At 39.3% G+C, this 16,858-nt stretch overlaps 2 protein-coding genes across 5 annotated transcripts in view; one reads left to right on the forward strand and one right to left on the reverse strand.

Moving 5' to 3' along the window:
- The window catches only part of LOC133527434 (peroxisomal leader peptide-processing protease-like), a 38,702-nt gene extending 22,229 nt beyond the window's left edge, over positions 1 to 16,473 (forward strand). For all 4 annotated transcript variants that reach the window (XM_061864445.1, XM_061864446.1, XM_061864447.1 and 1 more), the window contains 8 exons: positions 6,593 to 6,696; positions 7,782 to 7,909; positions 8,430 to 8,596; positions 9,035 to 9,141; positions 9,275 to 9,443; positions 10,160 to 10,301; positions 10,375 to 10,535; positions 16,196 to 16,473. In XM_061864445.1, coding sequence (XP_061720429.1) covers positions 6,593 to 6,696; positions 7,782 to 7,909; positions 8,430 to 8,596; positions 9,035 to 9,141; positions 9,275 to 9,443; positions 10,160 to 10,301; positions 10,375 to 10,535; positions 16,196 to 16,281 — 1,064 coding nt within the window. In that variant the 3' untranslated portion in view covers positions 16,282 to 16,473. The remainder of the gene's footprint in view (positions 1 to 6,592; positions 6,697 to 7,781; positions 7,910 to 8,429; positions 8,597 to 9,034; positions 9,142 to 9,274; positions 9,444 to 10,159; positions 10,302 to 10,374; positions 10,536 to 16,195) is intronic.
- On the reverse strand, positions 461 to 6,463 carry LOC133527437 (NADH dehydrogenase [ubiquinone] 1 alpha subcomplex subunit 11-like). Its single transcript, XM_061864451.1, has 5 exons — positions 6,273 to 6,463; positions 3,653 to 3,756; positions 2,613 to 2,722; positions 2,064 to 2,270; positions 461 to 594 (listed from the first exon to the last, which is right to left on the reverse strand). Exons 1-5 carry the CDS (start codon positions 6,363 to 6,365, stop codon positions 527 to 529), a joined length of 582 nt encoding a protein of 193 aa, XP_061720435.1. The 5' UTR covers positions 6,366 to 6,463; the 3' UTR covers positions 461 to 526.
- Positions 16,474 to 16,858: the final 385 nt, after the last annotated feature.

Raw genomic sequence — 16,858 nt, forward strand, 5'->3', positions numbered from 1 at the left:
TGTTTAAATTATGATTATTTTACCTGATTTCCTCGCATGTTTGGAGAAAAGCACTATATAGGCCTCGGCAGGAACAGCAATTCGTGGATTCGTCTTCTTTGTCGAATCGAAACTCATCCACGAATTACCATTTCCCGGCCTCCGTAATAATATACTATTATTGCACACTACAAGATAAAAGTTACAGATAATTCATTGGAGTCTAACAGTGTAGATAACTTCAGGCGGACTTGTCGCTAAACAGAGATCTCTTCCAGATAGAACATCAACAGAATCACCCCAATAAATGATGCCATACGCGAGTTGTGAATATACATTTCCGTAGTATGCGTTCTTAAAGACATTCTCTGAGCAAGTTTCAGAGAGTATAGATAAGGCATAGGCTGCTATTAAGAATAGGTAAGTTTCCTGTATCTTAGGTAAACTTACTAAGTAGAAATAAAATAATTTTAAGGCAGTATCGAAATCATATTTTAATAAATTGTAGTAATTCAAGTTTATGTTGCCTTGTGTTTGTTCTGTGCGGTCACTTTTTTTTCGCTCCACATTGCCCACGCCCATGTGTATGCTTTTCAGCGCAGATTTTCTCCATTTCTGGAATAATAGATATAATTTTGCTACACTAACATATTTTTAGAGTGCGTCTAAGCATAGAGAAATAAGTAAACATAGAGTGCTCACTCCACACATCAAGTTTTGTTAGTCGACACCTAGCATGAGTAGCGGAATTATCAGTACTGTTACTTGACAATGGATGTTGTGTCGAAGGAAAAGTCTAAATGCTCAACAATTTTCAGCTAATTTATAACCGGATTAACCGGAACTCTATTTTCAACTCCTTCTGCTGTAATATTAGTTGTAAACTGTGGACAATACAATTTTATTTTTGGTACAACAGTAGGTATTAAATGTAATATAATAAAGTATCACTATTATTCGCCACAAGGCATAAAGCTAGCTACAGCATGCATTTACAAACTATATCTATGATAAATAATAAAATATACACAAAATTTCCAGAGTATGACAAAAAATCTTGATTAAGTACTTAGTAGCTTTGGTTATTAAGAAATCATACAAGATTTTTTTATATTTCTTTAATTCATTAATTTTTAATAGTATTTTATACAATCGTGATATAATAGAGAGCTTTTCAGTCGAGAACCGTGTTTAGGCAACGAAGCTTGCTGAGTTGCCTAAGTGAGGTACGAGATTGAATAGCTTGATTATATCACTATTGTATACAATACTTTTTCTACGAGTCACCAAAAATAATATTTTATTTACCATAAAACCTGAATAAGTAATGAAAATTTGTAAGTATCTAAGTATACAAACAGACATACATAAAAGCGCGAGCCCCCGCCCGCCCGTCGCCCGTTCTATGGGAGCGCGGCGGCGCGTGATTAGTCAATTTTTTTTTTAGTTGACTACAGCGTATCGAAATATATTTTATAGTAAAATGCCTTCATTAATATAAGATTGCTATGAAAATATGACGTTTATAATGGCATTCTCTTACTTTGTTCTGTTGAAGTCTGTGCAAAGTTAACTTCGCTTATTATTTTCGTAGTCTACATCTACCTTCGAGTAGCGGAATTATCAGTACCGCTACTTGACACTAGATGTCTCGAGTGTCGCGACTGACCAACTATGCCCAGCGCTATGCCACCGAGGAGCATAATTCCCCCTAATAAGGCACTTCACTTACCCTTCAGCGGGTCCTCAGCTAACGTAGTCATTTCTCCACTTCCACCCTGTATTCAGGTGAGAACGCGGGCACGGAAGCAGGGTATAACAGTTGTCCACAGCGTCCCTCTTGCTCGTGCCAGCTATGCCCAGCCCTATGCCGAGAAGCATAATTCCCCCTAATAAGATACTTACCCTTCATCGGGTCTTCAGCTAGGGTAAAGTCATTTCTCCACTTCCACAAGGTATTCTGGTGAGGCTGCGGGTCTAGAAGCAGGGTATAACAGTTGCCCACTGCGTCTTTCTTGATCATGCCGGCTATGCCCAGCGCTATGCCGCCAAGAAGCAAAAATTACCCCTAATAAAGTACTAACCTTTCATCGGGTCTTCAGCTAGGGTAAAGTCATGTCTCCACCTCCACACGGTATTCTGGTGAGGCTGCGGGTCTGGAAGCAGGGTATAACAGTTGTTCACTGCGTCCTTCTTGATCATGCCGGCTATTCCCAGTGCTATGCCGCCAAGGAGCACGGCGTGCTTTGAACCGAGGTAGTGCGCGAGGATTGGGCCGCAGGCGAATCCTCCTGAATAAAGATAGAAATTTTGTCTATAATAGACCAGTTGCCTATAGAACGAGGTATTCAGTAAGTATATTTTTTAATTTGCTGAGTGAAACATTTTTTGAAAGGGATTTTCTGGGAGAGGAACCTGGGTAGTGCTGTTTGGTGCAGCTAAGTGGACATATTTTTAGGCTGGCTATAATGGCTAAACACTGAAGCGGAGACAAGCAGTGATGTGGGGAATCAACATTTTATTATTATGGGGTTATCTTCTACGCTCCGATTACAACTAATGCTATTGATTTATTCGCCTAATCTCCGCTTGTCTCCGTCTCAATGAACAGACAGGCTTAGGTAGGTACCTACCTAGGAAATAGTTGTAGACATCATCCTTCTTCCTGTATATCATAGTGCCGTTGGCGACAGCAGCGAACGTGGCTCCCATCAGGCCTAGTGGTACTGTGTGGACCGCGTACCTTTAACAAACACAATATTGTTTAGTCTCTGTTAATCACAGAACATTTACTGCATAAATCTCTCCTTACATTTACATGTTAGGTGAATTTCTCACACTTTTTACCAGGAGTTTCAACCCACAACCGGAATCAGCCCGCCAGCCTGCCAATCTGGCAGAGCTAAATGCGTAGGCCGTGGCCCGAGGCCAAAAAGCCATGCTTTAAACAGAAAAACATAAAATTTTCAATAGCTTCCTTGCTCATCCCGGCTAAGTGTCGAGTCTTCTGTCGAGTGAACCTGAGGATTGAGGATTTTTTTTCGTGGTTATTCAGGTCGCGATCATAGACTCTATGTCATCCTGTGCCCACCTGCTCACTGAAACCATTCTCTATATTTTTTGCCCAGCGCTTTTAGGTAAAGAAAAGACGCTTACCACAAGGATTTTCATACATTGAGCTGCCTGTTGCTATTTCTATTGCATGCACATAATTAGATTGCTAACACGCTCGCAGAGTGACATTGACAGCCGTATGCCCGTGCAATAGGGATAGAGTTGTGTTCCAGCCGGTGAGTAAGGTTGCCAGAGCTCAACGAGGGTGCGGGGGGTGTTAGGGTTGGCAACGCGCATGTGACACCTCTGGAGTTGCAGGCTTCCATAGGCTAGGGTAACTGGTTAACATCAGGTGGGCCGTATGCTTGTTTGCCACCGACGTAGTATTAAACAAAAAGCGTGATTGCAGCCAAGCAATGTCATGCTACTTCAGTCAACTTCAGTACTTTTTGTACTGAGACTGACTGAAATAGCATGACACGTTTGTACGTTGCCTTGGAAATACGATGGTAAAGGATTATGCATTACATCTGTAGGTACACAGTCGACACAGAGATTTGCGGTGAGGAGAGAAAAAAAAAACAAGTTCACCACAACACCTGTTGCCAATAATACTAACCTCTTCAAAATGGGGCCCAGTCCCGAGGCGTGAGAGTGCAGGAGGATATCGTACGTAGACAATACTAGTCCTGCTATCACCCCGTAACGTGTGGTCACCATCATCTGTCAACAAAACCATTTTGTTACTTCTTTGTTGATTTCAATGGCTATGTTACTAATAACATACATACATACCATTGCACGTGAAAATAGATTAAACCTCACGTGCTAAAAGTTCACACAACCCTCTACGTGCAAAGCTTTTAAGTCAAGTAAATAGCTTATATTCAATTCAATTCAATTCAATTCAATACTTTATTTCCAAGAATATGGTACATACACTGTTGGTTAGTAGAATGTATTAGATCAGCATATTCTGCCGGCATGCATCGGCGTAGAAATATTTACATGAGGAGTTAAATTAAACATTAAAATTCAAAGTCAGTATAAGATTAGTAAAATTAATTAACAATTCATAATAAATATCCATTTAAAAATTCATCAACAGAGTAATAACATTTACCAAGCAACCACTGAAACATTTTTTTTTCAAATTGACATGCCGGTAGAGTTTTGAGGTCATCTGGGACTCTATTAAATATTTTAACAGCCATATTGCAAGCATTTGACTTGGAGACTTTTAGCTTTTGCGCAGGTTGATAAAGCTGAAGTGGCTTCCTGCTGGGCCTTTGCTTGTTTATAACTTCATCATGAAGTGGGAAAAGCTGAGGGTGTTTTTTAACAAATTTGGTGATTTCTAAAATGTATTGACAAGGCAATGGTAAAATTTTGAGTTCTTGAAATATTGTTTTACAGTGGGCGAAATATTCACTTCCGCTTACCGCCCTGATACAAGCTTTTTGGGTCACAAATGCTCTTTGGATATCAGTGCTATTACCCCAAATGATAAGTCCGTAACGCAAAATTGAGGCGACATAACCATGATAGGCTGACATTGCAGCTTCTCTTGATGCTATAGATCTAAGCCGTCGCAAGGCAAAAACAAATCTATCCAATCTGGAACATACATTTTCAACGTGTGCTCTCCAATTTAAATGTTCATCTAGAGTAATACCAAGAAACGTGGTTGAATCTACAAGTTCTACATTAAAATTGTTACAATTAACATTAAGGTTAATATGCGTAGAGTTACGAGTTCTAAATTTTATAATTTTAGTCTTAGCCAAATTTAATTTAAGACAGTTATTTTCCAACCATCTAGCCGTGGTATGCAGTTCATTAATGGCTTCCGTTTCTAGGTCACTATTATTGGTAGACTTTATAATTAGGGTTGCGTCATCTGCAAACAATACGCATGTATGTTTTAGTATGTTTGGCAGGTCATTGATATATGCTAAAAATAACAGTGGACCGAGTATGCTTCCTTGAGGGACGCCACAATTATTTGTTTTTGATAGTGACTTGTAGGTAATTTTCTTTTTCTGAACTATTTTAGTAATTTCTGTGTATTGTTTTCGTTCAGACAGTCAATTCAATAGTCTATGGCTATTTTTAGGTGTTTCTCTATTCTTTGTGATATAGTATTGAACGTTTCCTTTAGGGAGGTTAATGAACAATTACAATAATAATTGTTTGAATAACAATGTATGAAACATATAGGAACAAAGCATTGATGAAACATATGGGAACAAAGCATTGTAACAACTTGAATGTATTCGGAAGTTAGTATTTAAGAAAATGTAGGCCATTAGGGACGTTACGTAAAATATGGTAGTGTTTTGACCAAAGATAAATATATAGCAGATTATATTCTGTATATTTATGCTTTAAATACATATATAAGAATACTGTTTTGTGGTGGAATACCGTTTCCAAAAACTGTTAGTTCCTGGAGATCGCGGGTCAGATAAATATCTTTAGTCTATTTTTCAAGTAGGCATATTACAATCCGCTTATGAACGTTAAATAAAGCTACACCGGCTCTAACCCTATATCTCTGCATCGAGAAGATGTAAATCCCCCCTCAATAGCAGGAGGGTATCCCAATATAGGACCGGCAAGAAACTCGGCGGGACACATCTTTTTAAAACATTACATCTTATAATTAACATGCATTCATAAAGAAAAAATATAATTTAAATGATTGTAGAATTCATGCAATTACATGCAGTAGGCACTTTTCTTTGTATAAATTTGATTTAAAAATATATATGTAGTATATGTACATCAAATCCTGATCAAATCATACAAATACGTAGCTCTTTCAGAAAACATATCGAATTCTTACAAAAGGAAAATAAAATAAAACAAATGATATGATACATGTATTATATAAATCTGACTGATTGCTATGAAATACCTACATAAAATATTTGATGTGCTTTCTGACCTGAGCTGTGATAACTCTATTCTACTTGTTTTTATTACAGTTTCTGATTTTGGAACATGTATGTTTGTCTATCAAGTAGTCCTCGACTCTGTAATCAGCCTTCAACATCAATGACGTTTTTAAGTAATTCTTAAGTTCATTAAAAATGTGTACGGTATGAGAACCAACTATTACTTGCTTCCAAAAATACTAAACAGCCTTCCTAAACATTTACAAGATTTAGATATCATTAAGAGGTCTCTCTTAGATAATAGGGTAGATTTTTATGAGAATTATTTATGGTATTCACCTTTTTATCAATATCACAGCCTTCGGGCGTATCATAGTAACAGTAGTAGTTGCGGATAGGCTCCTCATAGCACGTGCACGTCGTCGCCGGCATTTAATACCGATAAAATAATCTATTGAAAATATTGTACTGTACAGACAATGACAGGCTATGACAATGTCAAAGCTGTCAGATTGTTTATTAAAAAAAAAACAGTTGTCTTGTTTGAAAAAGGTTTCATCACAATTTATTTAATTTTGTGTTTTTTTAAGCTACTCGCTAGGCTCTAGAAGCTAGGCAAGCCGCCTGTCTGTCTCATTATTAAAACATGTTGCTTTCAGGTTTTAGGACGCTAAGGCCCCTTTCGGAGCTACTGGACTTGGTGAAACCGCCACCCGACAGAGGGTCGGCCGTGGAAGTGCACTCTACACCCTTCGGATGCGAGGTAACTCTAGAACCCATGCTAAATATCTAATCAACTGCGAAATTCAATATTCTGTGAATACTGTGAAAGTCACTACACATCAGAAAGGACCATTAATGGCATTAATGGTCGTTAATCTACCCAGGGTATGTAGCAAACTTGCCAATCGTTATCGCTACGAACGAAACACGACTGTCACTATCGCATTATATGGAAGAGTGATAGAGTGAAAAGTGTTACGTTGTCGTAGCGCAAGCCATTGTCACCTTGGCTAGGCACCCAAGACAGAAAAGTTACGAGCGCGTTATGTGGGACTCTGCCTCAAGGAATAGCGGAGTGTAAAAGCGCATTTAGACGGCGCACGAACTCGCATACGAGACTGTTGACTGTTGTTGCGGACTGTTGAGGTTACATCCATCAGCCGGCGGACCAAATACCGCAATGTAATAAGTTCGTGTCGTCCACGATGACGCGCAGATTTGTCAAAACTAACCTTTAATAACATGACATTACAAGTCAAGGCACGCGTCTTCGTGAATGACACGATCTATAAATGAGCCCTAAAGATGGAACCAGGGTGGTTAGACATCAGGATGCCAATTGTTCGCTCTGTGGCGAACGATACGGTAGTCTCTCTCTATAACACTTCTTTATTAGTGCGACAGTAACAGTTCTTTACGGAGCGAACGATTGGCATGTTGGCTATGCACCCTGAATAGGGCGATATTAGAATTTCACGTACAAAAAAAAAAAGTTTTTCCACTTCTAAATATTTTCCATTCTCCATGATTTTTAAGTATATTCTTGTCACAATGGAAAACTAGGTTTATAAATCTGCCTTTTTTTCTAAATTTGCAATAAAAAAAATTGAAAATTAAAAAATATTGCGAAACCTATAAACTTAGAATTTATTATGCTGAAGTGATCGACATCATAATCAACCGTTTTCTCCCGAAATGGAATTTCATAGAAAAAGTACCGTTATGTCGTTAGGATCGCAAAGCTATTCTTCCCACTTAAACAGGGAACGATTTATAGCGTAGTATAATAAGTGCCCTGTCTAAGAGACAGCTTAGGATACCTCTCTACTGGTGAATGGTCCACAGGTGTTCCTGAATGCGGTGACTCGTGGTTCGGTGTGCGGTGTGGTGGGGCGGAAACCATCGCTCCTGCTTACTGACGCGGCCACGGCGCTGGGGTCTGAAGGCGGCCCGGTGTTCACAGAAGGACCCAAGTATGTTTGGATAGTTCTATATATGGTTCAAAGGTGTTCCTGAATGCGGTGACCGGGGTGGTGTGGTGTGGTGGGCCGGCAGCCATCGTTGGTACTTACTGATGCAGCGAGTGCCATAGGGTCTGAAGGTGGCCCGGTATTCACAGAAGGACCTAAGTACGTTCAAATAGTTCTTTACTGCGTCTTTGTGACTGTCTACTTTTGACAAAGCCTTTTGGCAAAGAAACATAGTTTTCTTTTTGGATTAGAAGTGGGCAATCAACGCACTATCATAATCATGAGCCATGCTCTAATTCTCCCATAAAACGTTTAAAATTCAAAATGAAACAGTTCAAATCGTTTTCACAATTAGTTCTCTTAAAATCAGGTCAACAAGAAATCAGCGGAACATTTCAATTGTTATAGACAGTGATTTTTCTTATTAGTTAGGTAATTCCTGCATTTTCTCTCGAAAAGCGGCATTTAGTGAAGTGAAGCTTTTTTTTTATAATATATTATTTATAATCTTTGTTTTTTGCAGCAAAGAATTGATAGGCGCAGTAGTATGCAGCGTATCATGGTGGCGAGGGGAATGGGTGGGGCTGACGCTGACGGCGCCATTGGTGTCAGTGCTGAGCGCCAAGCTGAGGGTGTCTTCACCAGCGGTACCACGCCAGCCCCCCAGTCGGCAGTATCAGGAGATATTTAGTGAGTTGGAACTTGGATTCCATTTTGGATTCCATGACTTATTTAATACTCGCGGGATACGTTTTCTTTATGTAGCGATACAGACATATTGTGTCTCCTCTGTGAGTGTGCTTAGTGGAGATGCAGTAGTATTTTACCGCTGTTTAACATGCAGAGTTATTGTGGACGCCATACTTATGCCCTATCCGACGGATGATGGTGAATCTAGATCGATTTTGTACCCAATTTTGCTTTGCTTCTTTTGATACTTGGATACACGATTGTCTTGTGGAGCTAGATAATAATATGATAGAAAATGTGATGGTATCTAGTGGGGCTAGAGAGCAATGTTTTATATTGTGAAATTAATAAGTTAAAAAAAAATTTGAAAATTAACTCCAAAAGGCACTTCTGTACCTAAAGTACCAGGCGCCCATAACTAGCGCGGAGTTGTTGCAGACAGGATCGACAAGACGACGGTGCTGGTGCGGTGCGGGGGCGCGTGGGGCGCGGGGGTGTACCTCGGCGGCGGCCATATTGCCACGTGCGCGCACGTTGTTAAACACGTAAGTCCTAATTCTCATTACATACGCGGTTATGGGGAACAGGGGAAGCCCCCGCATCAGCCATATCTTCGCCAGATCAATTATTTACTTCAATTTTTTTGTCTCCCTTTTACATTATCTTTCTTTTTTACAGTACGGAAGCCACAAAGTATCAATATACTGTCAAGGCGTAAGCGAAACAGCGATAGTTCGATATAAGACTCGCGATGATCGCGCGTACGATTTAGCTCTTCTATACACGAACCCTGAAAACTGGACGCATCTCCTGCCTGCTGTGTTCGCTGAGACGCCCTCTGAGAAAGGTTCGTTCAGTTGGTAATGTTGCCGTCTTGGTCTCAGAAATGCTTTGACTTGTTATTAATTTATTATGTACCTACTTGGAAAAAATATGTACTTAGCTGAACAATGTTGCTCATATCCAGCGCGTCCTATAACCTTGAATCATATTATCTGTCCTCTAGTGCTGTTGAAAGTTGAACGTTGATTTTTCCACTCGAGTCGAAACTATTACCGCTCAAATAGCTCGGTTCTACTAGCAATAATATGCTACCCACTGCTGCTTAAATTTGCCGATAAGTTCGATAATATTAGTTTTCACACTACCTGCTCGACAATGCCAAATTATATATCATTTTAATTTTTGATTTATTTTAATAAAATATTGTTTCTAGTAGCCTTAGTTTTTTTATTGTCTCGCAGGAGGTAACAAAAGGAGAGTATACTCCTCGGAGATAAAGCTGTACTCAGGACTCAGTCTTAATTCCTAATAACCTAATTAACTAACACTCGCTGCGCTCGGGTGTTAAATCTGAGTGCTTTCTTATGTTCAGGATTCAATATCGCGCCCGTGACATAAAACAGCACTTTATCCCCTTGGTGTATAATTCACTTCTTGAATACCTAATGCAAATTATGAGCGACCACAAACGGTTTAAAGCAAAAATCGAATGATGTTACATTCATCTGTCTGCTTAAAATTATACAACCATATTTTTTTCCACCATATTCTAATTTTCAGGAGAATCAGTGCTGGCAGCCGGCTACCCATACTTCAACGAGAATATGCTGGAGAACTTAAAGCCAAACGTGACCGCTGGCCATGTCAACAGCGTCTCGCCTTCCATGATACAGAGCAGTTGTTGCGTGCAGTCAGGATTCAGGTACATAATCTAAAAAAGATAAATAGTATTTTATATTATTTATTTATTTTTGAAAATAATCAATCTTTTACAGCGGTGGCCCCATCTTCCGGATAGTTGACTCCAATGTGGAAGTTCTAGGCATCATAGTCAGCAACGCAAAGACCAATACAGGCGCGTGCTACCCCTACATCAATATGGCGGTACCTGCTCGAGCATTCGTCGATTCCATGCTTCAATACATCACTGATAAAGGTATCTAACGATAAAACCAACACAGGCGCTAGAACATGTCATTCACGACGACGCATGCCTTCACTCGTATTATCATCTTATTAAAGTTTAGATTTGACAAATCTGCACGTCATCGTGTATGACACCAACTATAGGTACTACTACGGAAGGTGGAGATAAGGAACGAAATATCCATGTACCCAAAAGTGTCATAAAAAACTTTAAATAGGTGGCGCTACAATACCTAGAGTACTTGAACAAAAAATCGAATCATAGACAGCGCAATTCACTCCGTCAATAACGCCTAGGTTCTTAGCTACTCTAGCGCTACTCTGGAGAGATTTGGAACTATTATTTATAGCTGACAGCTGGACACTTTTGCAACAGTTCTACCATAAGAGATGCCACTCCTCTTAATTCCACACTCCATAGGTACTAGTACTAGTTATATCATCATCAATATTCAATATCATCATTCATAGGTTTATGTATATGTTTACAGTTTGCGTATTCATACTACTGATTTTCTACTGTTTATTTTATTATTAATTATTGCTCTTGTCCTACTTTATGTGTATCCAAAACTCTTATATTGCTATTGTTCATACTAAATTGCCTTTCACCTGCATTTTCTTCTTCTTTTTGCATTTTCTCAAAGGTTAGATGGTACAGATCCCTTTTAGGGATAAGTTCCGCCCTGTTTTATGTAAACCTGTTTATGTGCAATAAAGTGAATAAATATTATTCGCCTGTCCTTATCCAATTCATTTGCGGTTGGCGCAGCATGTCTTTTTCTTTCTACTCTCTGCCGCCCGTCATCTCATCTTTTACTTGCTTTCGTTTCATATCATGTCACACAGTCCATCCACCCTTTCCTCGGTTTCCCTTTCCCGTTACTTCCATCCACATTCATTCGCAATACTTTTCTCACAGGTTCAAACCCCGGTGCGTACCAATGAGTTTTTCGGAACTTATTGTGAAGATATGTAACCTCCTTTACATACCTACTTTTTTACTTAGCTGTTCTTTGGTAGTTGCCTAGCAAAGTTGTTTGACATGTCTCTCTGTTGACTTGATAATATAAAAACAAACTTTATATGGTAGCAGAGCGAAAAAGAGAAATGTAAAATCTCCACGAAAACGGAAATACGAGAAAAAAAAAGGGTATGTCAACTATACGTATTAAAGTGGGCTTAGAAGCCCTAGACAAGGAAAATTATGATACATGGCGCATACACGCCAAGGCGTATTTAATTAAAAACAAATTATGGAAACATGTATCGGAAACTCCTAAAGCAGATGCAACACAATCCGAACTCGACGAAGACGAACTGGCGAAGTCAGAATTAATGCTATTAATAGCACCGTCAGAGCTTAGACAAGTAAAAAACTGCAAATTTGCGAAAGATGTCTGGACCACCCTCGAATCTATATATGCGAGTAAGGGTCCTGCCAGGAAGGCAACTCTCTTAAAACAATTGCTACTAGCGAAACTCGAAGAAGGTGAAGACGTACGAGAGCACCTAAAGAAAATAATGGACACAGTTGATAAATTAAAAGAGATGGAAATCGACATCAACAGTGACTTGCTTTCAATTATGATGCTTTACAGCCTTTCTTCCGATTACGAGAATTTTAGAACAGCTATAGAGTCTCAAGACTCACTGCCTGATCCTGAAAAGCTTAAAATCAAAATAATCGAAGAGAGTGATGCTCGTCGACGAGATATCCCCAGCACTAGCAACTCCAACAGCACTGAAGAAGCATTCTACGCGTTTTGCAAGATCTGTAAAAAGAAAGGCCACGATACTACAAAATGCTGGTCGAAAAATAAAAATAATACTAGCAAGAAAAAAAAGAAAACCTAAGAACAGTTTCAGCAAACCTAAAAGCGAAACGAACCTCTACAGTTGCTACTTAATGAATGAAAAAACAAAAGCTAGTTGGATTCTAGACAGTGGTTGCACATCACACATGACATATTCGGACAAGCCCTTTACCAATATTAAAAATACTTCAAAAACATTAAGATTGGCGTCAAAAGACCAAACTGCAAAAATAAAAGGATCTGGGCCTGCTTTGATTGAAATTAAAGAAGGAAAAATTGCTTTAACTGATGCACTTTATGTACCAAGCCTGTGCGTTAACCTCCTATCTGTTGGAAAAATTACTGATAAGGGATTAACTGTTTTATTTACAAAGACAAAAGCAATAATTAAAGATCACAAGCGAAGAGTACAAATGCAAGCAATCAGAGACGATGATGGCCTATATTATTTGAAAACTAAAAACAATAATGTTGCTAGAGCCAACAATGCTGCAGAATCTGATGATAATGCTGATAATGATCGAAAACAAGATGAGTCTACAGATATCATGAAATGGCACTGCAAAATGGGACACATGAATGAAAAGGACCTGAAGTTAGCCTTAAAGAATGAAAGCCTGGTTGGATTAAATTTTGACAGTAATAGTTCTTTGGCAGAATGCGAAATATGCATACAAGGAAAACTGACCAGAACTCCCAGCAAGCCAAGTGATAAGAAAGTATCACGTACGACTCAACGTCTTGAAATCGTCCATAGTGACGTCTGCGGTCCGTTTAAACAGCCTTCGCTGAACGGCAATAAGTATATAGTAACTTTCATCGATGACTATAGTAGATATTGCCGAGTATATTTCATCAAAAACAAAAGCGAAGTGCTGCAGAAATTTGAAGAATATAAAGCAGAAGTCGAGAACTTCACAGGAAATAAAATAAAATGCCTACAGAGCGATAATGGTACAGAATACAGGAACCAAAAATTCGACTCATTTTTAAAGAGACATGGTATAGCAAGAAGGTTATCCGCTCCATATACTGCTCACCAGAACGGCATTGCCGAAAGAAAAAATAGAACTCTAATCGAAAAAGCGAGATGCATGATGTTGGAATCTAAAGCCCCCATGTGTCTATGGGCAGACGCAGTATATACAGCAAATTATTTGTCTAACCGGAGCATAAATCAAAGTATCGATAACCAAACACCATTTGAAAGATGGGTAGGAAGGAAACCCTGTGTACACCATCTATATATCTTTGGTGCTAAAGCCTTTGTCCTAAAGAAAGGAAAACGTGAGAGCAAATTTTCTCCTAAGGCATTACCTGGAATGTTCGCAGGCTATTCTGAAGTTTCCAAAGCGTTCAGAATCTATGTTCCGTCAAAGAAGCGAACAATAATATCCAAAGATGTTCGTATTCTCAACAAAATGTTCTACGAAAATGGGCAAGATTTTCCTTACCTCTCACCTAATCATGGACAAAACAAGTACGAGTTATTCTATGACTTCGAAAATTATGACCATACCACAGAAAATCCTGATGACCTGAATGAAAACGAACCATTTTACGAGACCGTTGAGATCGACGAGAACGGAGAAAATGTAAATGGATTAGACAACGAGGCAGATGATAATGTGGTATATCATGAAGCAGAACCAGAACCTGTTTCGGATGTCGATGCATCAATCCATGCACCAGAGGAAGTAGAAGTACGGAGGACATACGATCTTCGTGATAGATCGCGCATAGAAACGCCAAAAATATTAGAGGATTATGTTTTGGCAGCTATAAATATGGATAACGAAACAGAACCTCAAACATTTAAAGATGCTATGATAAGCAAAGATAAAGCCAAATGGTTAGAGGCCATGCAAAGTGAAATGCAGTCGCTGGATGAAATGCGAACTTGGGAACTAGTTGGTCCGCCCAAAAACCGCAAACCTCTTTCGTGCAAATGGGTCTACAAAATTAAAAACAATCCAGATGGCACTATTGAACGTTACAAGGCCAGGCTGGTGGTAAAAGGTTTCACGCAAAAACCAGGCATCGATTACCAAAAGACCTTTAGCCCAGTCGCCCGCCTCAGTACCATAAGAGCTGTTTTAGGGATGGCAGCTCAAGAAAACCTAGTTCTTCAACAATTTGATGTATCTACTGCATTCTTGAATGGTGATGTCAAAGAAGACATATTCATGAAGCAACCAGAAGGATTCACTGATGGTACAAATAAAGTTTGCAAACTTAAAAGAAGTTTGTACGGACTTAAACAGGCTCCACTATGCTGGAACGCTTGCATATCTGAATACCTTATAAACTCAGGTTTTACCCAAAGCAAGAAAGATCCCTGCCTGTACATGCGTGATAAAGTTTTAATTGCACTTTACGTAGATGACGGTTTAGTGGCTTCAGTCAATGAAACATCTGGAAGGAAATTTATAGAAGAGTTAAAAAATAGATTTAAAATAACCACAAAACCGGCGTCTTACTTTTTGGGACTGGAGATTAACAAAACCAGAGAAGGTAATATCACGCTAAATCAAACTAAATACACGGAGAAGATACTCAATAAATTCGGAATGGATAACTGCAAAGCAATGCCAACCCCGGCAGTTAAAGTTAATAAAGACGACGAAGAGGATGATGATGTAGTTTTTCCTTATCGTCAAGCCGTAGGAGCTCTAGCGTACCTAATGGTCGCTACAAGGCCAGATATAAGCTATGCAGTTAGTGTTGCCTCAAGAAACCTGGAAAAACCTAGTAATATTGATGTAATGAGAGTCAAACGTATTTTTAGGTATCTCAAAGGTACAGTGAACAAAGGATTGGTATTTTCAAAAGGCCGGGACAAGAAGTTGATATGCTTCAGTGACGCTGATTTCGGTGGCGACTCGTCTACGGGCCACTCAACATCAGGGATGGTTTTCCTGTTCAACGGTCCCATAATGTGGAAAAGCCAGAAGCAGCCAACCGTTGCAATCTCGTCAACCGAATCAGAACTTGTGGCTTTAACTGAAACTGCGAGAGAAGCGTTATGGCTAAAAGAACTCCTGGAGGAATTGGCTGGATTCATTGAAAAACCAACCATTTATGTGGATAATGAATCAACGATCAAGCTTTCCGAGAATCCGCCTTACGAGTTCCACAAGAGGACAAAACATATTAGAATTAAACACTTCTTTATTCGAGAGTGCTTACAGAATGGTGACTTCGTTTTGAAGCAAGTTTCCTCTGATCTTCAATTAGCGGACATGTTTACCAAACCATTGTTTGGACCGAGACTGACCATGCTAAGTCAAAGAATTGGACTTCAAGATTTGTTCAAATTCTAAAAAGTATTGTGGATGTGAAGATATGTAACCTCCTTTACATACCTACTTTTTTACTTAGCTGTTCTTTGGTAGTTGCCTAGCAAAGTTGTTTGACATGTCTCTCTGTTGACTTGATAATATAAAAACAAACTTTATACTTATGTACGAAATATCAATTGATATTTACCAGTCACTTTTAGGTGAAGGAAAACAGACTGAGGAAATCGGACTAATCCCAATAAGGCATAGTTTACCCTCTAGGTTGGAAGGTCAGATGGCAGTCGCTTTCGTAAAAACTAGTACGCCAAATCTTGGGATTAGTTGTCAATCGGACCCCAGGCTCCCATGAGTCGTGGCAAAAATACCCGGACAACGCGAAGAAGAAGAAGAAAACATCGAAAACACAGGAACAAATATTTTGTGATAAACACACCGGCCCATACCAGGATTGGAACCTGGGAGCCTGGGACTTCCTGCTTCAAAGACAGGGTCACCCCCGACTAGGCTGGGCCGTTTATTCGTTTAATAAAAAAAATCTTTACGTTTTTTAGATGGCGACCACCTGAAGCCGATTGAAAACCACCAAGAAATGATTCAGTCACAGTGGAGGCTGCTTCCTTATAGATCTAAGATATGATCTTAAATTAAGATTTAGCTTAATACTTCTAATACTACTAAGGTTGGACGAAAAGAAAAACATTGAAACAAGAGAAAAAAAAACACTTCTCTTGCCTCGGGGGAAAGTAAACTGTGTTTTTTTTTACCACATAACCTTATACGTACCTGTTTAGAGTTAGAACAATCACGGGCGTAGACAGGTTCAAGCAGGGGGGGGGGGGGGGGGGGGGCAGCTGGAGCTCAAATATTACAGACAATACAATGTATGTCCCTCTGCGGCGTCTGCCCCCTAGGCCTCTGGCGATATCAATTAGCCCCTCCCTTAAGTCACTGGCTGGCTACGCCCTTGAAACCAAGACAAGTCTGTAACGATTTTGATAGCACACGCAGTGCAAGTGTTATTTATACGTCATCATTTCATACAAGTTTGATCTTACTCTATGTCTCAGAATATCAAAAATTAAAATAGTATCCGTAAAACAGTGACATTCCAAATTTAAATTTTAACTGTCGTGAGAGGGTACCTACCTAGTTTTTTGAAAAAAAAAATAACGGGCTGCACTCTGGGAGTGCCGGCAGAAGTGAAAACTTGAATA

The sequence above is a fragment of the Cydia pomonella genome, chromosome 18 (genome assembly GCF_033807575.1).
Source record: "Cydia pomonella isolate Wapato2018A chromosome 18, ilCydPomo1, whole genome shotgun sequence".
NCBI classification, from domain to species: Eukaryota; Metazoa; Arthropoda; class Insecta; order Lepidoptera; family Tortricidae; genus Cydia; species Cydia pomonella.